The sequence below is a fragment of the Diplotaxodon limnothrissa genome, linkage group LG17 (genome assembly GCF_057381915.1).
Source record: "Diplotaxodon limnothrissa isolate DT_005_m linkage group LG17, D_limnothrissa_male_GT1.1, whole genome shotgun sequence".
Classification (NCBI taxonomy): Eukaryota; Metazoa; Chordata; class Actinopteri; order Cichliformes; family Cichlidae; genus Diplotaxodon; species Diplotaxodon limnothrissa.
In genome coordinates, this window is record NC_140612.1 from 8,745,528 (window position 1) to 8,770,495 (window position 24,968).

Below are 24,968 nucleotides of genomic sequence, written 5' to 3' on the forward strand. Positions count from 1 at the left end.
AATCACAGAGCTGAGGTGCATCGTGCACAGAGGTCACCAACTTTCTACAAAGTCAATCTCTACAGACCTCCAAAATTCATGTGGCCTTCAGGAACAGTGAACAACGGTCGAACAACAGCCTTATGTCACCAAGTGCCATGCAAAGTGATGAATAAAGTGGTATAAAGCACGCCACAGACTAGAGCAGTGCAGATGTCTCGTCTGGAGCAACGAATCACACTTCTCCATCTGGATGACTGCGGGTTTGGTGGTTGCCAGGACAAGGGTACTTGTTGGGGCTGTCCCTCATAATATCCAGTGAGAGGAACTTGTAATTCTTTCATTTCATGCTCCCAACTGTATGGGAACAGTTTGGGGACCTTTCCTGATCTAACATGAATGTGCATCAGTGCACAAAGCAAGGTCCATAAACGCATGGATGAGTGCGTTTGGTGTGGGAGAACTTGACTGGCCTGCACAGAGTCCTGACCGTGCACTCCTGGGATCAATTAGAGCGCAAGTGCACTTCTGGAAGAATGGTCAAAAATTCCCATAAACACTCCTAAGCCTTGTGGAAAGCCTTCCCAGCTGAGTTGAAGCTGTTATAGCTGCAAACCACATGGATTAAGAATGGGATGTCACTCAAGTTCATATAAGTGTGAAGGCAGACAAGCAAATACTTTTGGCAATATAGTGTATATATAGTAAGGTACCATTTAATGCAACTTCAACTGTACTTCGTTTTAAAAGTATTATTTTACTTTCTAAGACATTTATTTAACAGCTCCAGAAAATAGTTTAAGATGAACATTTTACACAGTTGATAATGTTTTAAAATAGAGCACATTATTAAAGCCGACACCAGTGGTTTTAACCTTCAAGCTCGCTGAATTACAAAAAGCAGAATGGAATGAGATCAGTCAAACGTCTGTGTTTTTTAACAGCTGCAACAAATAGGGATTTTTTGGTTCCAAATTTCTCACATGGTTTAATATCAATCGAAATTCAAATGATAAGACACCAAAAAAACCAAAAAAAACATCAAAGATGAAAAACAAACAACAGATTAGTTTATCACATCTTTTTCTTCTTCTTCTCTACCACCAATCATGTCCTCAACCCCTTTACCCTATTACCCCTATATGTAAAGTAAGTAAGACAAGCTGTTCATGCACTGATGCCTGTAATTTAACAATCTAACGATGCCATACAGAATAATATGACACCCAGAGGCGCCAAAGCGGTACTTTTGCAACATTGCTTCATTTTAGTGGTCAAGCAGGAGGTGGTGGACTGCCACAGAGTTCCTCTCATCTCCAACTGGAAAAATGGTGAAATGCTGTCTCCTGGTTGGGGTTTAGAAGCTTGTATCAAATATGATGGCCTCTTATTCCCAAGTAACAGGAAGTGCAGTGTGACTTGAACCAACAGATTGGCACAAGATCAGCAGTGATGTGGGTGCTGTACCAGACTGTCATGGTAATGAGATTAGCACTCCACCAAGTCCAACTTTCATAAGACTGCAACAAATAGTGCAAATAGTGATCATGAGATCTAGTAATGACCAAACGACTAAGACCGATGAAATCAGTTTCCTCTGCAGAGGGAATGGGCTCAGCTTTGGAGATAAGGAGAACAGCTCAGACATCCAAAGGGATCTCCTGCGACTCCCGGTCTCAAGGGAGCCTTCCATTGGAGGTCGTTGGGTATATCCTAGAGCTGGGCGATATATCGAGTTTTAAAAAAATATCGATATATTTTTATACGAGATATAAGATGTGACCATATCCTTTATATCGATATAGTCTATGTTACGTTATAATTATACTTGCGGAGCCGCAAGTTTGCCTCTCTTTCGTCCACTTTCGTCTTTACGCAACGTTACTCGGCCTCGCCTCTCCTTCACTGAACACAACTCCCCCTCCTCCCCCATCGCTTCACCTGCAGGAAGCGACAAGATGGACACGGCAAATCTCCGTTAACGAGTTACTGCGCATCGCCCCGTGCGTGGGGCTGGACGGCGTCAACGTGTTAGCTAGCTAACCACGCTAACGAGCTAACCACGCTAACGCCATGCAGCCCAGAGGTGCTGCACGGACTAAAACCCTTTCATTTTCTCAAAAGTTGACAGCGCGCCTTATGTATGAATTCTGGTTGTGCTTGATGGCCGCGAACCGATTTTATGTGGAACACGGCGCTCAGCAATCTGTCAAAAAATGTTTTAGTACGACTTTGGTAAGCTACGGAGCTGCACCGCTTGATGGATTGTCGGAGCATTACGGCTGAGCCTCGCGGAGTGATACGTACTGTGCTTCAACGTAATATTACCCTACTGTGTATAAGGACCGTAAATGTCATCTGTTAAGAGACGTGGTTGCAAAGCGGATTACAAACTCCAGGCTGTCAAGTCAAGCAGTACAAGTTGGGAACAGAGCAGCTGTGAAATCTGTCTTTGTTATTGTGCTCAGCGTCTTTTAGTTTACATTTTGACTGCACATTTGTGAGCTTTTTGTTATGCACAAAAACAACATTGTTTTCTTTTATTTATGGAGCATTATTATTTAATAAATGCTCATAATTTATTTTTGAGTAAATTTTATGTACATCTGCTCTATGTTAATAAAAGTGCCTGTGTGACATCTGGGACACAGCTTTGACTAAGAACTCTCTTTTTGTTCTTACTTTATTGCTTTAAAAAAAATATATCGAGATATATATCTTATATCGCCATCCAGCTAAAAAATATCGAGATATGAATTTTGGGTCATATCGCCCAGCCCTAGTATATCCAAACATGAGGTGACCCTAGAATAGACTCAAGGCTCACTCGAGTGATTGGGAGCAACTGGGAACACCTCAGCTCCTCCAGGATCAACTGGAAAGTGTTGCTGGGGAAAAGACCCTACTTGGCTTAGTGCCATTGTGACCTGATTGTCTATAAGTGGAAGATGACGAATAGAGGGATGGATGGTGTTTTGTAAGGACTGACGGATGGACATTTTAGTACAATTATTCATGCAGAACTTTCACTTGTCATTTATTTTTTGTCACATCAACAACATATAAAATGTTACTTTAAAGGAGGTACATCAGCTGTGGCTACGCTCCACACCACACACTCCCAGAGGCTTCCATTATCTGGTTTACGCTTAAGTAGCGATAGCTAGGTGCTAGGTGCTGCTCATATGGTTGATAAACTTCCATTTTTTTCTTTTTTTCACCATTTTAGCTGAAATAGAAGAATGCATGTGCAGCAGCTCTCTTATTCATTTAAAGGAGCTTTGTTAAAATACATTTATTTGATTGATATTTGTGGGTGTCAGATTTATTTTACTGGGTAATTATATTTGAAACAGATGGCAAATGTCAGGAAAGAGAGCAGGGGATTAGTAAAATGGGTGAGGGATTCTGTTGCTGGGGGCATTTTTATTCATGTGGTATGCTCCATGGCCAATCGGCCCTGAACATTTATCCTGGAAAAAAATATGTTGTTCAAAGTCCACTTACTGCTTTTAAAAAAGCATCTACCAGTCTGTCTCAGCTAATCGATTTCCTCAGCGGTCATTAAATAACGTGATCTAAAGACGTGATGTGTGGAAGCTGCAACTGTGCTACTGAAGTGCCGCTTTGTCCACGTAATTACAAACACCTTTGCATTTCGTTCAAAGCTCAAAAAAGAGGGGAACTGTTGTTTTAACTATCAGTTCATGTTCATAGTCTGACAAGTGAAAAGTATGTTATTTAATAGGACACGTGTCTAGCATCTCTACCTCTTTGGATTTTGCAGTGACCGACATTTATGTGCAGCTGCACTTTCGTGTGAAGTGAGCAGGTGTGTCAGCTGTACATTACCTGGTACAGATGATGGCGATAGCTACTAGTGATACAATACACACTCCACCAACTAGAGAGCCAGCAATCAGAGAGAGCTGCTGTCCGAGCTCTGACTTATATTCATCTGCAGAACACACACACACACAAATTAAGGAAAAAATATTATATTTCATACTCCTCATATGTTTCAGTCTTGCATACACACAGCTGAGCATTTCTGGAAGGGAAAATATATAACTGACACTTTTTTCTCTCTAATACACAGAAAATATAATTTACAAGGCTCATTTTACATGACTGCAAGCACTCTTCACAAACACACACACACGCACACACACATAGAAAGTAAGGGAGAATTTAATCACTTCACAGCCAGAATTTCACTCTTGCGCAACCCTCTCACATTCCCTCTCTCAGCCCTACACTCGCTTTCCTCTCCACCACGAAAACCCACACCCACACAAACACCTCCACACACTCCAGATAATCACCCACACACTTACCGTCGGTGAGGGTTTGGAAGAGCATGTCTTTGCTGTAGGCTCCGTAGCCCGCTACAGTGCGGGCCCTCACCTGGACCACATAGCCGGTCCCGGGTCTCAGACCCTCCAGAACCACATTAGGTGTTTCGCTTAGGACCATCGAACTGTTCAGCACAGATGACTGCAACTGCGTGTGAGGTACAGAGACAATTAGGAGATATATTTAAGAAGCAGCCCAAACAGTCTGTCTGTAACCAAAATATTCTTTTAGTCTAACTTCAGCACTTAGTTTTGGCCAGTATAAACAAAAATACATCCAAAGTAAAGCGAAAACAAAAGAAATTGGTAAAAGCACCCTTTGCCAGGCTTCATCACATTGCCCTGTTCCAAATAACAAAAATATTACAGTTACATGTAGTGGTACAATATGTAGTCATGGAGATAGTTTGGGTTTATTAATCCATATTTGGATATCTGTGTTTTCATGTAATGTGAAGCTGAAACAGGAAAAAAGTAATCCACAGGCCTCACTGTGTATAGCTTTTAGTTTATTAAAACTTCACACAGAGAAGACACTGGATTGTTGTTTTAGGGAAGAGTGTGCTGTGATACACAGTGGCCAAAGCACGATTGTGTTTAGTCTCATTTCATTGTGGCTATTAAAAAGCAAGGCAACACTTCACATCGGTAGGTTTGGAATACTGGTGTCCCAAACTAAATAATATCATCATTTCAAAATGCATTTTGTATTTAATCAGTTTATCATTGTCAAAAATGAAAATTTGTTTGATGAATTTGTAACTTCTACAAAATTGCAAAAAACTAAGAAATTGAGAAGGTGGCAAACACTTTTTAGCAGCACTGTGTGTGGGTCACTTTCTAACCTAATCCACCTCGAGAATACAAGAAGTCTACGTGTGCCGCCTTTCTTTCTGTTGTAATGATCTCCAGAGCTGAGAGTTGTACACAGACACAAGAGACTCATCAGTATTACACCCCATGATTCAACAGCTAGAACAACCTTAAGAAGGAATAACTTAACATTTCCTTAATGACTTTCTAATCCACTGTACGAGGATTTATAGAGGCGCTCACACTTTCTGCTCTTCAGTTAATCAAGTGTGTTTGATTAGCAGCACCTGGCTGCCACTTACCCTCTCAGTTCCTATGGAGGCAGCGACTGATTCTGAGTTGTTGTCAAATAAATAATGACACAGTGCACATGTTTTGTAGTCCATCTGAGTTTGTATTTACCTCATTCAAAGACCAGATGCATGCACCAGATGTGTAAAACTTTCTTTTGACCCTGACTGTGCACAGCAGCAGTTGCTTGTAGATGGATCGATGGTTGCCAGTTTGAAAATTTGAACATATTATCCAACCCCTCTGGTCAGCTCTATTGCATCTGTAACCATAACCAGCGCTCACCTCATGGTTACACTGACATCCTGGATAAAACGATCTACACTATGGAAAAGTGAGTGATGAATAAAGAAACACTGCTTAACTTACACCTCTGTGTCGAAACTAAACACTAAGATTGGGAGACTGCCATTTTTTGCAGCACATAAAGATTCAATAAGTCAGGTTCCTCTTTAAAACAGAAAAGGTCAGAAACAAGCATTTTGCGAGGTGTGGAGCCCTATTCAAAACTAAAGAACTCCTAAAGCTGCTGCTTTTGCAGACTTGATATTGGTATTCTTAAACAGATTACACCATATGATTTGTGAGGCTTAATTTGATTCAAAATGGGCAGAAGGCATTCAAAATACAGCGGCAGACTGAGTGTTTGCTGAATGAATATAATGATTCTGTGCACAGGAAACAGATTCCACACAGCAGAAAACAGTATGTGAGCTTAACCTTCCCTTCCCCATCAGTCTCTTATACTAAACTGTAACCAGAGTAAAGGGCAAAGTTGTCCTGTTCTCTCTGGAAACCTAAATCCTCACAGGATCCTCTCAGACATCAAAGGTTCCTCTGGTACAGTTGCAGTCACTGTCAGAAGGCAAGAAGTCAGAAATCTTTAGCTGGCACTCGTGCGATTTCCAACATTTACCCCGTTAGCACCACTTTGGAGCCAACCCAACAAAAACAATGAATAGTCTTTAGCGATCCTTTGTCATTATTTCTGGAAAGATACATAAACATGATATGTTTTTCCAGTTTTCTTGGTGTGGTAACACAGAATCTTCCCACATGAGAACAAATGTTGTTCAGGCTTTTTCAAGCTCACTATCGTTAACATTTCTAAACCTCCAGTTTTTGTTTCATATGATGCTCCTTGCCCTCATATATCTTCCAGTTACGTTTTCACCCCTTTTAACCCCACCCCCCTTCATTCCCTGCATATATAGGTATTTCTGTCACAATGCAGTTAATTAGCTATTATCCTCAGAGACAGGTGAGAATTTGGTCTTCACCGGCAGCCTCGCCTCTGTCAGTGCGCCCCAGGGCAGCTGTGGCTACAATGTAGCTTGCCATCGCCAGTGTGTGAATGGGTGAATGACTGAATGTAGTGTGAAGCGCTTTGGGGTCCTTAGGGACTAGAAAAGCGCTATACAAATGCAGGCCATTTACCATTTACCCCTTCCATTTCTTCTTCTGGACTGAATTAGGTATGAGACCTATCAGGCCACTCCAATAAACCAAAGACCACCACCTTGCACTGCTATCTTTCTCTGTCTGCCTTCTAGACTTCCTGTCTTCAGTCGGTTTCTTTCAGATAAAAAAAAAAAAAAAAAAGCTTCACTGCAGTTAATTTGAAATGGAGTCTGGAGAGAATGACAGATATAATGTGGTGATGGCATGAAAGTAGAGGGAGGGAAGCATGCAGTGAGGATGAAGGGTGGTAGGGTGGAGGGGGTCAAAAGCATAGCAAAGATGAGAGGAAGAGAGATGACGGTGGTGATGAACAGGACAGGTCAGGAGGGAAAAGAGTGGGAAGAAATTGAGGGAAAAGCAGACGAAAGGCTGGGAAGGCTACCAGAAGATGGAACGGATGAAAGAGGGTTAAAGATGATTGTTTTTATTATCGTAATCTTTCATAACCAACACTCATCCCCCGATCATCAGCCCCCTTTGTTGCTGCAGGGCCTGTTTACTTTTCCAATATGCGATATCATATAGTATTTATTACCTTCATTCATGTCATCTTAATATACTGATTTCTCTTATTAACATATATAAAAGACGGACGCTGCTAATTGCTTTCTCGTAATTAGGACATAACGCAAGGACAAGTGTTAAAGGCTTGAAAAGAATGCGTTATATTTGCAAGTGGACAGAGAAATGGGGTATTGTGTTGGGGGTGAAGTTTGAATTTGAAGGTGTGTGTGTGGGTGGGGGGGAGGGAGGATGAGGGTGGCTCTATGTTTGCCAGAATGAAGAGGTTAAGGGGCAGCCCATATGGGAAGGCCTGGTAGCCAGAGATAAGTAATGGGGAAAAATCCAGCCTTCTTGCACCATATCAAATCTACTACATTAAAACCTCATTATCTATAGAGTGGGAGTGGAAAAGGAAGGTGCGGGTGGGGAGGATGGGGGGGGCGAGAGAAGGTGGAGAAATGACAAAAAACTGCCAGAGCAGGAGGTAGAGTACAGCTGTCTGGTAAGAAAAACCTGTCCTCTCTCTGCAGGCTTATCAAACCACTCCCCGGGGACATCTTCACTTTCAAATATGTGCTAAAATTAGTCTTTATGTGGCCGACTGCTCCGTGGTGTGAAACGCAGCGACTGAATTGGCTTCTGCGTTAAATGATATTGAAGTAAAAGCAACAGCAAATAAGGCTGACTTAGAGTAAAGTCACTGTCATGATTTTGACTAACTAAGGATTTTATCTGTGGCTGTCACACCACAGGTGCAGTACATCTCTCAGTGAGAGCACTACTTCTCACCGTGTACTCAGCTCACTTTAATTGCCCTGCGAGAGGCAGAATCTCGACCTCCTCTTCTCTCCCTACTCTCCATCTTTCCTGGAACTTTGCTGATACCAAAACTGTGAGAATAAGAGGAGCGGTGAGTGCTCCATATGGAGATAGGGCTACTGTGCTCTTCCTGTTATTTATTTCTTTTTTGATGATGCCTAAGTGACAACGCTGTGTATGTAGAGTAAAAGACTGTGAAAGAAACACAAAAAAATGACGAACATGAAATACTAAACCCGCATAAGAATATAGATCAAATTAAAAAAGTGTTTTAAGGTGGTAAACAAAGCCACAACTCCTTCCTTTGCATCTAAGAGTACAATCACTATTTATGCTGGTGTAGGCTTTTCAGGAAGTGCATTATGGGATTGGCATGGTTGTGCTCTGCAGCTAGACAGCCAATGCACAGCTTTGTAGACTTTTGTCTACATGTAGTAGCTGTCTGCTGACAACAGGAGGCAGTGTCAAAAATATGCTGAGCAACAGGTCTGTAGAGTGTATTGATCCCCAAGTTGAAAAACCCCTGCATTCAACCTATTCACCTAAGCAGTCGACATTAGAACGATGCCACCTTATCCCATAGTCCAGCCAATGATGCGATTCACATTCGTATATACGCAGTTAATCAACATCATTGACAGGCTATGACAGCGTCCTTATGTGCTGACACCGGTGTTTTAGCTAGCAAAGCGGCGTGGCTGATGTGGAGTTAATGGCAACATGTACAACCACTGGAGATGTGAGCAGGACAGACGGAAGTTGACGGAAAAAGTGTGGACTTTATACCAGTTTTTAAATTGTGTTGATCGGCCACGTAAAACCAGAGTTATGATAAAAATATATGCAATGTTTGTTTTTCCTGAATACTATTGTTGTTTATATTTACTGCGGGAAGAAACGGTAAAAACTGCGTTTTATAAGGAAAACGCTCGAAAGCACTCTCCACCTGTGAGCAAAACCAAAACCAAAAAACCCCCCACCCTTTCCTGTTCGTCGGAAAAAGTACCATGTCGACCAATCAAAAAAATGATATGGCAACATGGCATTTAGTTGTTTAGGAAGGGGGGAAGTTTTAGGAGTGACAGCGGTGTTTTGAGATGAGAGATTTGCGACGTTTAGCGCAAATCTTGTGTGAATGTTACAGCTGTTACAGCAGTGATACATCTCCTGCTGTCAAGCCTGCAGGTATCAGGCTGTTGCTCTCCTTTATCTCATAGTGGACAGAAATTATTTTTTGGAGTGGCACAAATAATTTGTGTGGCATCAAATTTGATGCAGAACAGCTGATTGTTCTGTAAATAGTTTGAAATGTTTATTTAAAAACAACTTTGTTGTTTGCATAACTCAGTAACTTTTTTGAAGAAGTAACTATATAATTAATTGCCCAACATTGATCATTATATGCTGTATTTTGCAGACAGAGTTACAGGACTCTCTCCCAGACCACAGACTCATAATACAAGTCAGAGCTTTATTGGAGTTCAAGTTATTTTTACTTCCAATAGTGTTAACATACTACACAGGTCATGAACAAGATTTTTTTTAATTTTCATTGTAAGTGGGCTAAAGCACTTAATTAAAAGAAGTCTAACATAAATGTAAATGCTGTAGTTTGGTCATTTTAATAAACCATGTAACTTGGATGGATTTGATGCTGGCGTGACCACACATCTGCTGTTGCACACAGTGGTCTAAGGGGGCCGCTCAGGGAGTTTGTGTGTTCGCTCAGACACATGAAAAATTAGAGAGAACATTGCTGTAGACTGTTCTTGAAGTTCTAACACATTTGTTTACTACAGTCTTTGTCTGTGCTTTATCGATCTTTTCATGACTTTGTGGGCCCCCTTTACTGTTCAGGCCAGCGTTTGAATCCAGCATTCAACCTATGCATAGCATCAGCAACATCTACATACTGTTGGTTATTTTCTTGCTGTATGTAAGCAAGCCCACGTAGACTGCATAGCATAATCCTGTACTCTGCGTAGCCAAACACCTACGCAAACAGACTACAGACGCAGTACCATGAATCCCACTTGAAACAACTATTATCCGGTTCTGTGCTTCCGGATAATGTTTGAAATACAGCCAGTCCTACCCTGGAGAAACATGAAACATTTTACATTTGAACGACAGATGAAATGAAAATGATATAAATGGTTTTCGTTTATCGGAGATGAGTCACCCTCACCGAGCTTACGGAATCTCTCCTTTATTCCTAAAGGAAAAATCAGCGTGTGTCGTCTAATGCCCATTATAGATAAGAGACACTGAATTGGCAGGAGTCTAAATGAAAGTTTTGTATGAGAATTAGTGAGGTTTAAGAGACAGTAGTGAGACCTGCTATGGTGTATGGTTTAGAGATAGTGGCACTGATAAAAAGGCGAGTGGTGGAGCAGGAGGTGGCAGAGTTGAAGATGTTGAGATTTTAATTGGGAGTGAGCAGGAGGGACAACATTAGAATTGGAGGAGGGATAGTGGATGTACTGGGAAAAGGATGTTGAAGATGGAGCTGCAAGAGGATGAACACACAGAAGATTCACAGGTGTAGTGAAGGAGAACATGCAGAGGGTTGGTGTGACAGAAGACAATGTAGGAACAGGGTGAGAGCTAATGCTAACAGTTAACCAGCTAGAAAAAGACAAGATAAAAATAAAGGTACATGCTGCTGAAAAATACCTGTCTTTAAAACTGTTAATAAGGCATCACAAATTATTACACAAATTAATTCAAAACTAACAATACAATTAAGTGCAATTTATAAAAAGCATTAACTCCACATATGTTGGAAAGCAAACCTTGAAGTAATAGGTACTGATTTTTAATTATGTAATGACAAATGGTTGCATTAGTGCCACATTAAGACTTAAAAAGCAGCAGCAGTATCCATAAAAATAAAAAGGAAAGATTCAAACACACGTTTTCAGTTGTTTTTGTGCAGCCCTGCGAAGTTGACAGCCCTGGAAAATTGGAATCTCTGAGCAAGTTCTCTGAAGCCACGGACTTTAGGGCTGCGCATGAGTGTTTTCATCAAAGAGAATAGATAACAAAAACAGTTGACAAGAGTACTGGGCATTTAAAGTTTGTACTTGCGCTCACAGTTGAGAGTTTCAATGAGTTATGGAAGTACCAACTCGCTGACAGTGTGTATTAAAAAGAAAAAAATGAGCACAGGGAGAAGCAGTGGTATTCCAAAAAATGCCAAAAACAATTTTCTTCAGATCTTGTGCGAAGGACTGAAGGATGGTGGGGAATGAAATGTGATCCGTGGCTGAGGAGGCACGCGCTCTGTTTGGTGTATGTTACACAATCCCTTGTAGGTGCTTCACTCTTTGTTTTTAATCTGTCTGCAGCAAAAGTCTGTCTGTTTTTGCAGCTGTTGGCTCTGCTTCAAAAAAAGATGAGGACATTCTTATATTTACCTTTGGGTGATAGATATGGGAGTAATTTAACTCGGAGTCTCGAAATGCATTGCTTCCTATTTGCGGAATTACAAAGACAAGATATGCTGTTGCAATTTTCCTTTCTCTTCACAATTTTCTTTCCTAGAGCAACTTCTTTGATAGGAAAGCAATCAGAACCTGCATGTTTTACCACTGAATCAGAGGCTCACATTGGTGCCTCTGGTCTGACATTCGCTATTCAAGCTAGACTATGAAGTCTTTTGTTCCATAGTCTCCTGGTTCATACAAATTAGGACCTTGTCCACTACAGGCAGCTGAAGGCTTGATTGCTTCAGTAAGACAGCCTCACAGAAGACTGGTAGGAGCTTTGAAAACCACCCACTGAGGGGATAAATTGGTGGTTTAGTGTTTCTGCTTTTGAGTGAATCGGTTAACAAGATTAAATGATCTTCCACTATTCTACATTACAAAAGCTGGAGTAACACTGTTATCAACGCTGCAGCAAGACATTCATATTGTGATCTCTTTTGCAAAACACTGACTCCAGAAGGGTAAATAATATTCTGTCTGCACAAGAAACTGCTTCATATCTGGAGTGCATCCACAGAATGGAAATCTGATCACAAAGCTAGAAGCATCTACGCTGCTCGAAAAAATGAAAGAAACAAATCAGAATATAGATCTGATCTCAATGGGGGGGAAAAATCATGCTGCCTGCATATCTATACTGATCGGGTAATGTGTTAGGAATGAAGGGATGTTACATTGTTTGATGGAAATGAAAATTACAAACATACAGAGGGCCTAATTCAAAGACACCTTGTAAATCCAAGTGAAGAAAAGTATGTGGCAGACCAGCCCATTTTACTGAAAATTCACCCCAGCCACTCAACATGGCACTCAATGGTTTGTATGTTCTCAATGTGCTTATGTGCATGCCTGACAACATCGGGGCATGCTCCTACTGAGACCACAGATGGTGTCCTGGGGCATCTCCTCCTAGATCTGGACCAGGACATCACTGAGCTCCTGGACAGTCTGTGGTGCAACCTTGCAGTGTCTGATGAACTGAAACATAACGTCCCAGACGCGTCCTATTGGATTTAGGTCAGGCGAGCATGGGAGCCGGTCAGTATGAACTCCTTTATCTTCCACAAACTGTCTGCAAACTTTTGCCACATGAGGTCAGGCATTATTGTGCAACAGGAGGAAACCAGGACCCACTGCACCAGTGTAGTGTCTGACAGTGGATTTCACAGTGTGCCAGTGTATTGTTGCCAATCCTGTAGAGGTCTCTGCGCCCCTCTGTGGATATGCCTCACCCCACCATCACTGACCCACCGCCAAACCTGTCGTGCTGAGCGAACATTCTTCATTTGTTCTCCAGACCCCTTCACGTCTGTCACATGTGCTCAGGGTAAACCGGCTCTTATCTGTCAAAGGCATATTCTGGTGTTCTGGCAAATGCCACAGTGTCGGCCAGTGAGCACAGAGCCCACTAGAGGACATCAGGCTAGCCTCATGTAGTTTGTTTCTGATATTTGGTCAGAGACATTCACACCAGTGTCCTGCTGGAGGTTTATTTTGTAGCTCTGGCAGTGCTCATCCTGTTTCTCCTTGCACAAAGGAGCAGATATCGGTCCTACTGATGGGTTAAGAATCTATTACAGTCCTGTCCATTTCTCCTGGAGTAGCTGTCGGTGTCCTGGAATCTCCTCCATGCTCTTGAGACTGTGTTGAGCGACAGAGCAAATCTCTTGGTGATGCCATGTATTCATGTCCCATCCTAGAGGAATTGAACTACCTTTGGAACCTCTGTGGGGTCCAGGTGTCACCTCATGCCACCGGTGACTGACCCTAACTGAACTAGTGCAAAAAATTGTCAGAAAAGACGGGGAGAGAAAAAATGTCAGTGGCCTCCACCTTTAAAACCATTCCTGTTTTGGGGGTTTTCAAAAGGTTTTCCTTTTTGTGAAGCAGTATATATAGAGAACATGGAAGTTCACATGATTAGCATGCCAAGGTCAAATCCTAAAAATGAATCCAACTCCAGGGCATGTCTCTACAGTGGTGAGATAGGCACTGGTGAGTCTCCTGCTCTTCTGGACTCTACAGCCAAGCCCTATGCTAAAGCACTACTTTGGTTGTGGAGGTTCCCCTCCAAGGTTTTGTTACAGGTGGCAGCAATGACCTTGTTTTGTTCACCTCCTTTGGATTAATAACCCCTCCACCACAACAACCTTCATATTCCTAAAAGGAGAAGCAGGTTTCTGGTTGCTTTTATCTGAAAAATTACTCACAATAATAAACTTTATTCCAGAAAAAAATACAGTTATAACCAACTAAAAATAATTTCTTCTATAGGGTGGCTGAGCTTAAACTTTAGAAATAGTTCAATCAATCCTGAGGGAGAACAGAATAGAGCTGGTGCTCCTTTATTTCTAAAAAAGCTAAAGTGGTTCAGGCATTTCATAAGGCTGACTTCAGGGTGCCTCCCTTTGGAGATTTTCAGGGCATATGCATCATGTAGGAGACCCTAGGGTAGACTCGGACTTTGTGAAAGGATTTTATGTATATCTGATGTGGTACTGGAATGCCTCTGGATCCCTCAGGATGTGCTAGGAGACGCTGCTAAGGAGAAGAATGTCTGGACTAACTTGACCTGGCCTAAAGAAATGATAGATGGAGAATGTGGGCATCCCTCTTGTGCAGGAGATCAAGTACTGAGACTGAGAGTTTCCTTTTATTCTCAGTATAACTCAGCGGGTCAGGGTAGGGAAGAATAAAGAAAACTTCCAAAGAGTTCAGCTAATGGACACAAGTGGTTCTTCTCTCGGAGCACATTTCTGGCCTTTGCGAAACAGGAACAATAGGAGTAAAAGAAAGCTACAAAGGATCATTTTGAATATCGATCATTTTCCTTCAACCTTGCCTGCCTGGAACAGAAATCCTCAACACTCTGGCCTGGAAGAACGGATGCTTCTTGTTCTCTTTTCTGTGGCAGACTCCATCTCTCTGGGGTGAAAGTAGGGCTGAACGATATATCGCATTTGCGATAATATCGCGACATGATCAAGTGCAATTTTCTAACCGCAAAGGCTGCGATTATACTCTGGACATGTCCAAATTCATGGGCTGCATCCTCCTGAGGCCGCATTTGTAGACCGATTACGTCACAGCGACGCGCCGAAGGCTGTCCAAATTACTACCATATCCCAGAATTCATAGCGCGGCCCAGCCAAACTCCAGTTTCCAGCAATGGCGGCCGCTACTAAGTTTTAAAATTACTCATACTAATCTTTCTGGGTCACAAAATAAACTTTTAACATATTTTCAGGCGAGAAAGTAGTTGTGTAAACATCAAATATCTGCTCGGTTTATCAAGATATCCTATATTTGCAAAAGTGCTTCGACGTTTTCAGAGGCGTCTGCTACCCACCAGCTCGACAGCTAGCCGGGAGCTCGAGGGTTACTGATGCGGCCGAGAACGGCACAACTCCCGGCACATCATTTTCAGATCACCGCGGAGTTTCGCTGCTCGGGTTAAACGTAATATATAAGTCACTTAGACAACCTAAAAATGTTATTGTTGGGCTTTTTTCAGTGTTTTGTTTGTTCGTGAGTAAATCGGTTTGGCTGAGATTAAAGTTATTAGATTAGATAAAATAAAACTTTATTAATCCCCCGGGTGGGTTCCTCCTTGGTTTTCACACAGCTGACTAAACGTCAAACAGAAAACTTATTAAACAGAAGTATGAGACAGTCGAGAATTTACGCCAGTGTCTGGTTATATTTTAGATAGCAAGAAGCAGACGGCCGAGTTTATTAAACTCCACCGAGACAGCGGTGACGCTAATCAGAACTAGACCGTCCAATTTCACGCCTTTAAATTTTAAAGGCGTGTTTGTGTGTGTGTTTATACAATTGCTATTATGTTTGCACTTTATGTGTAATGTTACTGACTGCAGAGATCAGTAAGATGTGTGTATTTTTTATTTATTAGTTTTATTTATTTAATATTATTTTTTAATTGAATGACTGTCTAGTAGTTCACAGATGTCGAAAAACTGAGTGTGGTAAAGCCACTGATTTTGTTTATGTATATTTCTGCAATCTGCACATTGTACTGACTTTCATTTTAATGTTTACACCAGGGTTCCTTGTCAGCACTTTATGCTCAGATGTTTGTAAGCTAAAAATAAACTATTGTGTATGTTCAAATATACTGTTGTGATTGAAGAAGTTAAATAAAAATGTCAGTCATCAATTCATGCATCACCTCATGTCATCATAACAGAGGTCTGTCTTCCAGGAAAGAACAGTTTAAAATTAATGTAATATAGTATTGGCCATACTATATGATGTATTGCTTGTCTTTGTTTAATAATACAGAAGACAAAGACCTTAAAAAATAATCGCATATCGCATCGCAATCGCAATATTGGGGCAAAAAAATCGCAATTAGATTATTTTCCATAATCGTTCAGCCCTAGGTGAAAGGCTTTGCCCTTTTAAGATAAAGGTAACTATGTAATATCAGTGCTCTGTGCTGACTTCGGGCATGTACTGAGGTCCACGGAGAGACCTGAAGCCCACAGCAACAGAGAATGCTGAGGAGATGAATCTAGGACACCATCTTACTCAGCAAACAATAGAGAAATATTAGCGGCTGCAGTCTACAAACACTATGATATCCCGCCTCGCAGACTTTGGAACAGACAAAACAACATAAGCAGTAAATTGAATAAATGCATCGGAGCTGTATACATGACTGCCAATGAATATTTTCCTGTAAAACAGCAACAAAAGATATCGCCGTCTTGTGTGGCTACCTAAATATTTAATATTTCAGCTAGGATCGGATTAGCTGGAAAGGTTTTGGGGAAATTTGTCTAAATTACTGTCCATTTGTCTTCTAAAGTTTTCAGTAAAGACTAAAGAATTAGCTGCTTGAGACTCCCAAGATCAGCATGAGCTCTTACTGCTCCTGATTAGCCTAATGGTTGATTTAATTTTCATCTTCACAAATCCTAATTTGATCTTATATTGCATGTTACCGATAACAAAGCTGCAGCAGCCCAAACTACTCCCTTTGTTCGTGTTCGATTCAGTGAAACGCTGAGTTGGAGGGAGGCGGTCCTCATTGTCTGAAAACAGCTTTTTAAAGCCAGTTGTTAATGAATGGACACTCATCCTTCCTGCACAAATACGATCAACAATTTATGTGTGGTTGAAAAAAGAAAGGCTCTACATCACTGTAAAACCCTGTCAGTATGGCTGCAGGCCCCATTAAATATGCATTGTAGCTCTAAGATCAATCCTGACTTATTAGGAAATAATATTGCATAAAAGATGATACATGAATAGGCATTCAGCACGAGTGGGAGACAAAAATACATCATTTATAAGAGCTATAAATTGTAGAAATATGCTGACAGGTTTCTGCCTTCAGCTGTCCTGAAATAATTGCCATGTTGATCAGCCACCAAACCCAGTGATGATGATTTTTATCAAGCTGCAGTTTTCATACTAAATGACAAGAAATATTTAATAACAACGGTATTACAAAAACGGCAGTACTGAGTACTGAGTTTCTTGAACGATATGATGGAGAACAGACACGTTCAGAAACATTTGTCATGGTGTCTGCTGCTGTTGGATGGATGTTCTCAAGGAGTCTATGAAACTACCAGACAGCCCGTAATCTTCTGTCAAGTATTAAAAACATAACATCATGCCTGTATAAATTATCGCCATACCCAATACACTTTTGAAGCTTCTCTTTGATAGATGAAAAAAATTTCAATTATTAAATTTTAAAAACTGGTTCTCTTCCATCCGCTGCCTGGAGTTATCCTACCCCCTTATTTTCTTAAACTCCTGGATAGATGTAGTACCTAACTATTCTTTTTTTGGTGAATATTTTAAAATTGCTATCAGCCTCTCCTCCTTATTAATATTAAACACATCTAATTTCTTTCAGTAACATGTTTTTTGTTTGTTTTTTGTTTGCTGTTTTTTGTGTTTTCCAAGGGACTAAATCTGGAAACATAAGGTAGCACATACAATATCTACCTAGCAACAACACTTCTGTGAGCTCCTGATGTGTGTTTATAATTAATGCTTTATTGTTGATGAAGATGGGAACTTGAACTCTACATCACCACGGTGAGCAAGATAAATCTAGGAAATGATCTCACACCCAGCAAACAATAGAACACTATTAGTGACAGCGGACACTGTAACATATGTGAAACCATTAAGAGCCCCTAGTAAAAAAGCAGAAAGTGCAGTGCTGTGCGTGAGTCTATATTTTGCTAGGAAAATGTGAAATCGGTGTAGGGATTTATTGAAACATGCAGAAACATCCATAGAAATACAGTATTTAAGACAAAATCAGAGTTTATATAAATGTAACCAGCTTGAAAGTCAAGTCATTTCATATGATCGCCATTAGTCTTCAACACAGACTGTTTTGGGCAAGCTTTCTTATCATTTCTTTAAGCAGCCTTCAGGAATAGTTCCCTAAGCTTCTTGAAGGACTGCCTTTTGTTCTACTCTCTTCTGGGATGATCCCACATTGCTTTAATGATGTTAGGGAGGCCAATCCATTATGTGCCTTTTTGTTTTCTATCTGGGTTTCTACTGCACTAGTAGTGTGTTTGCGATCATTTTCATGCTGAAAAATTCAGCTCTTGTGTAACCAGTATGTAACAAAATATATAAACAATGGGCAAATCAGAAGATTTCAGGAACGACAGGAGCCCAGAGGATGGGTAACCACAATGAAAACACAACTGCAAATGATGAAGCAATAGTTCCAACTGTATTTGAAATTTGTGCACTGTATTGCCTTTACAATAACAACCAAAATTGTGTGTGCGCGCACAGATACCCAAAATAAAAAAGAAAAGAATGTTAGACCCGGGTCTTTTAAAGTGTCAATAGGATCCAGATCAGGCCTGTTTGGTGATCTGGTGAGTTATTGGTGTGAGTTCAGTCCACGATCGATGTATGGTTTGCACTGTTTTGTCCTACCACAGTTCAGGCAACCAGACTTCAAGATTCAATTCCAAATGGGCTGTGGCTCGCCATCCATTGCAATGGAAAATTATTCCTCTTCTGCGGATTTCCACAAAGTCTGTAATCCAATGTTCTCCGAGGAGTCTCGGCTCCTTTCTCCAACTCAAAAAACCTGACCTAAGAGTGAGGTCAGAATTACTTCAAATGAACATGGTTCACACACACACGTTTTCATTACATGGCAATGTAGCTATCACCAATCATTAAAGCAATTCACACTGCTCATTAAAAGCAGCAAACTCAATATACTCTGCTCACGGTCAAGTAACAACAGTGATGAATAAAAGTAACACAATAAAACATTTCAATACAGATAGACATACTGTTTTTTCCTTAACCTAACAACAGCTAATAAGTTCTCAACTAACGCTTAACAACGGGAGTGAGCGTTTAGCACACTCACTAGCTACTTGCATAGTACCGTCACCATTAGCGTTTGTTTTTTGAAGCGAACAACATTAACATTTCAGGATGCCGATCAGCGGCTATAACAGTTTCGTTACTCACCAGTGCAAAGCACTTCGTATTCATAAAACTAGCTTCGGCTATCCAAATCTGGCGGCTAATCAAGCAGACACCAACAGCTTCGCTGTTTCAACAGCTACCACGTTTTCCCCACAGGTACTATGGCGCGTGTGGTCTAAGCAGCCTTAGCAGCGCAACCAAATGAAAAAAAAGGCGGGACAAACAATCCCATTGGTTGGACTGCATTTGTATCCAGGTCAAAAAATAACCTTTGAGAAACAAAATAAATAAATAAATAACACAAATAATGCAATTCCATACAAAATAATTTGGATTTTTTCTTTAGAGTCTCTCTCCAATCATGAGTGCTTTTAACTGAACAAAATAAAACACCTTTAATAATAATTACAATAAACAGTCTCTAATTCCATCTGTTTGCCACTGGGCTACACTTGCCAATCAGATGGTTTCCAGATGGTACTGCATGATGGATCAAAAATCTGACAGGACTTTTCAGTGTTCATAATTCCATCAATCTTGAAAATCCCCAACAAGGCTCCACCTTAGCTGTGTCCCAAAACGTAGGCTGCATCCTCCCGAGGCTGCATTTTTAGCAGTGGCGTGTCTAGAAAATTTTTGTTGGGGGGGCCAGGTAGGGGCACAGATTTGGAGAAGGGTGGCAGATGTAATTGGCAGATAATGTTAAAAACAATTCTATTAACCATAATTCAATAACCCTGTAAACCTAATAACCGAATGCGCTTTTAACTCTTATTAGAATGAGATTTTAACCACTACGTTGCAAAGTTTTTAGATACTGCGTTGCTAAAGGACAAGAGATACAATCAGTGTTTTGTCAGTGTTTACTCAGCATTCAAGGACAGCAATATTTGCATAGTATTTTTACTGACATATAGTACACATATGTTTTGGGCAAAAACATTTTTTAATATTAAAATATGAACATTTGTAACAAACAATTGACAAATTAGCCAATGCAAAACTTTATCTGCCTGTTAAAAAAAGAAGATAATCTTCTCACAAACTGGTGTTTGATTGTGAAACAGGAAAAAAGTGGGGAAACAACTGAAAAGACTAACATTTGAATAAAACCTAAAGGCAAGTAAATACTTTCTATGCTGCCTTATGGTAAACTTTGGTAATATTGATAAAGAACAACACTGGCTGATGATGAAATACATTCAGCTGGCATGGTGACACTGCCAGTATTAACCTGCAGGGCTGGACTGGGACAGAAAATCGGGCATTTTGACTAGAGACCGGCCCCCCAGGTATTAAAGCCATAAAGACTTTGACTGAAAACAAATGCTGTTGTGACAGTGATGTACAGTCTTGTTGGTATATGTATGATTTCTATACATTTTACGTCAGATAAAAACTTTGGTTGTAAGATTTAGATAATTATTTAATAAAAGCTAGATATTTAAATTGAGAATAAGAAAGAAAAGTATTTCTTTGTGCCCCACCTTTCCCTGTTAATGCCCTACCTGCCCCCTGGCAACACTTTGCTAGACCTGCCCCTGCACAGTTACCAGCTGTCAGCTGCTTAGAAAAGGATGCTGGTGTTATTTGTCTCTCAGAAACAGTTCATAACTTCCCTTCAACTCATTCATGTCACCTAAAAGGTAAACCTGTTTCTCCATCACAGCTCTGATGATTCAGTAAGGACATCTCCTGGTTTCATCTTCATGTTTCCCTCTCACCACATATCCAAACCGACATCATGACCAGCAGCTTTTACAGCTGTGGCTCCAGCAACCATCAGCTGATACTAGAAATTAATATTAAATAAATTCTAACAACAGCTGATCAAGCTTAAACGTGCTGCTGTTGTTTAGCGCGACATCTGCTGGTTTCCTCTTTCTGGCACAAAGTGGGCGATAAACAAACAAGAGAGACGATCAGCTGATCATTGATCAGTTTCATGATTGAAGTAGCAACAGGAGAGGGAGGGGGAGAGAATGAGAGAAGAAGAGGCAGCTGTGCAGCGTAAACACAGAATAACTCCAGCTTTGTGTCTTTTTCCATTCTAGCTAAAGTTCGGGACAAACTGCGTCTCTTCTCAGCTCAATACGAAACGTGTAATATTTTCTCTGATTGAGGGACCATTCCATTTTTTTAAGGAGCCGTTGGCAACTCTACTAACTAACCTTATGAATAAAATAAAGTTCACTATCAGTAACATCATAGCACCCACCCACCTAAAAACTCCATCAAGCTGGCTAGAACGCAGTACGAGTTATTGCAACTGAGGGTAAAAAGTCAGCACAACGAAAATAAACTCCACCTAAACTTGGTTCATATCTGACCCAGATAGACTGCAGGTCATAACTTCTTACCTGAAGTTCAGTTCACCTGACACTCGGACTGGCGGCTGCCTCGGGGCTCTCCTCCTGCCTCCCCTTCCCTCATCCACCTGCTGGCCTCTGTGGAAGCCCCGCCATAGCCACCACCAAACAACTGAGTTATTTTTACACATCGACCTGCATCTGGCCAATCCACCACCTCTCATTGTTCATGCCATTACAATAAAAAATAAAAAATAAGTCACCGGGCATATGCCCGGTATGCCCGATGGCCAGTCCAGCTATGTTAACCTGCAACCAAATCTGCAGCTCCATACAGCAATGTTACGACTTAGATTATATCTTATAACTCATAACTCTTATGTTAGCTGCCCTCAGTAGCATACTGTCAGAAATATTCGAGGGCTGCAATAATTCTTTAAGTGTTATTTTTTTCCTTGGGATTCTAATTTCACCGAAGTTTACTAAACTCAACAAACTTAATATTACTTACCGGGACATTTATTCTGTCCTCATTTTCTTTCACCGAAAAATTGTTTCCTGCAGTGCCGTCTTTCTGCTTGGCTCTCCTACCTTTGCTAACGTGATGCACATAGCGCAGAAGCCGATGCTGCATTCACTTACACTCGGATATCTGAGCTTCACCGTGAAAACATAATCGTACATTTGATATTTGATTGAATTTTATTGTTTTGCCTTTGGGGTGGCACCTGGGGTGGCCAGTCTGGTTGGGGGGGTTGGCCTGTGCCCCCCCAGGCCACCCCGCTGGACACGCCATTGATTTTTAGACCAATTACGCCACAGTGACACAATGAAGGCTGTCCCAATTCGTAGACTCCTCCGAATGCGGCCGACAAATGCGTCCTCCTTTTCCTAAGATTTGAAGGATGGGTCGGGTGTATCCTTCGTGGCCCACCATATCCCAGAATTCATAGCGCGGCCCAGCCAATTCCAGTTTCCAACAATGGCTGCAGCTACTTAGTTTTATTATTACTCTTATTACTCTTTCTGGGTCACAAAATAAACTTTTAACATACTTTAATGTAGCTGTGTAAACTTCAAATATCTGCTTGGTTTATCAAGACATCACATATCGCATATTTGTAAAAGTGCTCCGACCTTTTCGGAGACGTCTGTTACCCACCAGATCGATGGCTAGAGGGGGTTCAAGGGTCACTAGAGCAACTAGAACAGCGGACTCCTGGCTTCATCATTTTTTTGGCTAATTGAAAGCCACTCTTCCACCGAGACCATTTCTGATGAAGCTTCAGTGAACTGGCTAATGGATCAGCTGAAGAGGAAGATGCATTTCTCTGATTAGATCTTTGTTGGACTTTTTCCTGTTTCTTAAGGACATAGCATTCAGACATTTTTCACTGCAGACAGTTTTTAAGATCTGACACTCCTTCTGTCCTCTGTTTGTCCAGTTTCCTCAAATGTTTCAACGACACACTACACACCGTGTTGTCACATGCCAAGTTTTTAGCTAATATCTCTTTGACAATCACCTTGTTAGTACAAAAATATTATTGTATGCCTATCAAAGTGTCTGTTTTGTGACAGGTTGCTGGTAACACAGTGCCTAAAGATAAAATTAAAAATGTTTTTTTGATAAGTTGTCTGTTATGTGTAGACACAACACTGGTTAATGCCTTTAATTAGGTGCTATTCATCCATCCATCCATCCATTCGCTTCCGCTTATCCTTTTCAGGGTCGCGGGGGGCGCTGGAGCCTATCCCAGCTGTCATAGGGCGAGAGGCAGGGTACACCCTGGGCAGGTCGCCAGTCTGTCGCAGGGCTAACACATAGGGACAGACAACCATTCACACTCACATTCACTCGCACATTCACACCTAGTGGCAATTTGGATTATCCAATTAACCTATCCCCACAAGTTAATTGGGTGCTTGTGCTATTCATTTCTCTAAAAATGGTCAGGTATAAGGACTGGACTAAAAATGAGTGAAAAAACAGTGTTCAGAGAAAAAAGAAAGCATCTGAGGACCATTTTTAAAAATTACAAGAACTTTTGGGTTTCTTGGAAGCAAAATATAAAGTACGCAGTGGTGGCTCATAACTTTTTGCACAGAACTATACGTGTAGTTTTACCAAAATGGTTGGTGTTACTTTTATTCAAGTTCTTAATGGCTGAGGTGTTTGTGCAGAAGTGAGAATCCTGCTGGTCTTTAGTAACAGTCCTGATAATGGATGACTCTGATGAAGTTGATATTGATTTGCCTGCTTTATTGACTAATGAGTTACTGCCAGCGACTATAGCACCAAAAAGCACAGACACAGAGACAAACACAGACATTTATCATCCCACCCTACCTTGTCATAGTATCGTATCTCGTAGTCGAGGATAATTCCATTGGGCTGTTCGGGCGGTGGCCATGACAACGAGAAACTGCGACTTGTTGAGCTCACTTGGTGCATTATGGGAACTGCTGAGGGAGCTGATAAAAAGCGCACACACATACATACGCACACAAGAATACACAATCAATTAGGCAGTTAAAAGACTTGCTAGCATGTTTAAACACCATAAATATGGAAATACAGAGTTTAATGACATATTGCCAAAGATTATTTGCACTCAAAGGAGAAAAATGTTTCCTCTTCCAAGCTCATGAAAACAAATTACTGCATTTGTCACTGATGGGGAAACAAGAGCTATGTCTGCGATGCATTTTTAACCCATAATTTTGGGAACGAGAAGCTGTTGGCTGTAATGTATTTCATGGTTCAGCTTCTGGATCGTTTTATGTGATGGCTTTCATCACTTTTGTGCTTTGATAGTCTCAAGTGGAAATATGAGGCGAGAAGAAGACTAATATCACACAGCATCTGGAGATGTACTACACTGTTTTAAATTTAATTAAATTAGTGTTTTAAAGGACAAAAAACCTCAAGAGAATTTGTCTTCTTGGTTTTATGGGGATTCTGCTGAAAGCCATTATATCCTAAATAGACTGTATGCATCTTACACAGCTGAGTCACCATAATTTCATACAGCAGCTATAACGCACAGTAAATGCTATGATGCCTCAAGAGGTGTATACTTCTGCTGGAGAAATAATTTGACAGCATGAGCGATCTGTCACCTGAAAACCCCACAGTCTTTTTTTTCCTCACATAGCCACAATTGAGCCCCCCCCCCCCCCACACACACACACACACACATACACAGTGTTGAGTTTTACATCCTAAAGTCCAATGAAATACACTCAAAAGCTATTGCATAATTTAAAAATCTCCCCCAGTGCAGTCAACCTGAAAAATAAATCAGTTTTTGTTGAGTCCTAAAAGATTTCAGGGATAAGAGAGCCTCGCATCCGACAGCGGTAACAAATACGCTCAGAAAACGGCAGGGTGACAATGGATCATGTTTCGATTAGGAATGAGCCAGGGGTGCTGTAGATGAGGTAAATGATGTGTTTTTCCATAGCAAAGCGGCTTTTAAATCTAA

The 24,968-nt window shown here is 41.0% G+C and overlaps 1 protein-coding gene across 1 annotated transcript in view; it reads right to left on the reverse strand.

Annotated features, from left to right (window-relative positions):
• The window catches only part of LOC146614605 (ephrin type-B receptor 1-like), a 150,608-nt gene that overhangs the window by 34,506 nt on the left and 91,134 nt on the right, over positions 1–24,968 (reverse strand). The window contains exons 9-11 of the mRNA XM_085376036.1: positions 23,831–23,955; positions 4,317–4,482; positions 3,832–3,937 (exon numbers count right to left, since the gene is read on the reverse strand). Of these exons, the coding sequence (XP_085232162.1) occupies positions 3,832–3,937; positions 4,317–4,482; positions 23,831–23,955 (397 nt within the window). The remainder of the gene's footprint in view (positions 1–3,831; positions 3,938–4,316; positions 4,483–23,830; positions 23,956–24,968) is intronic.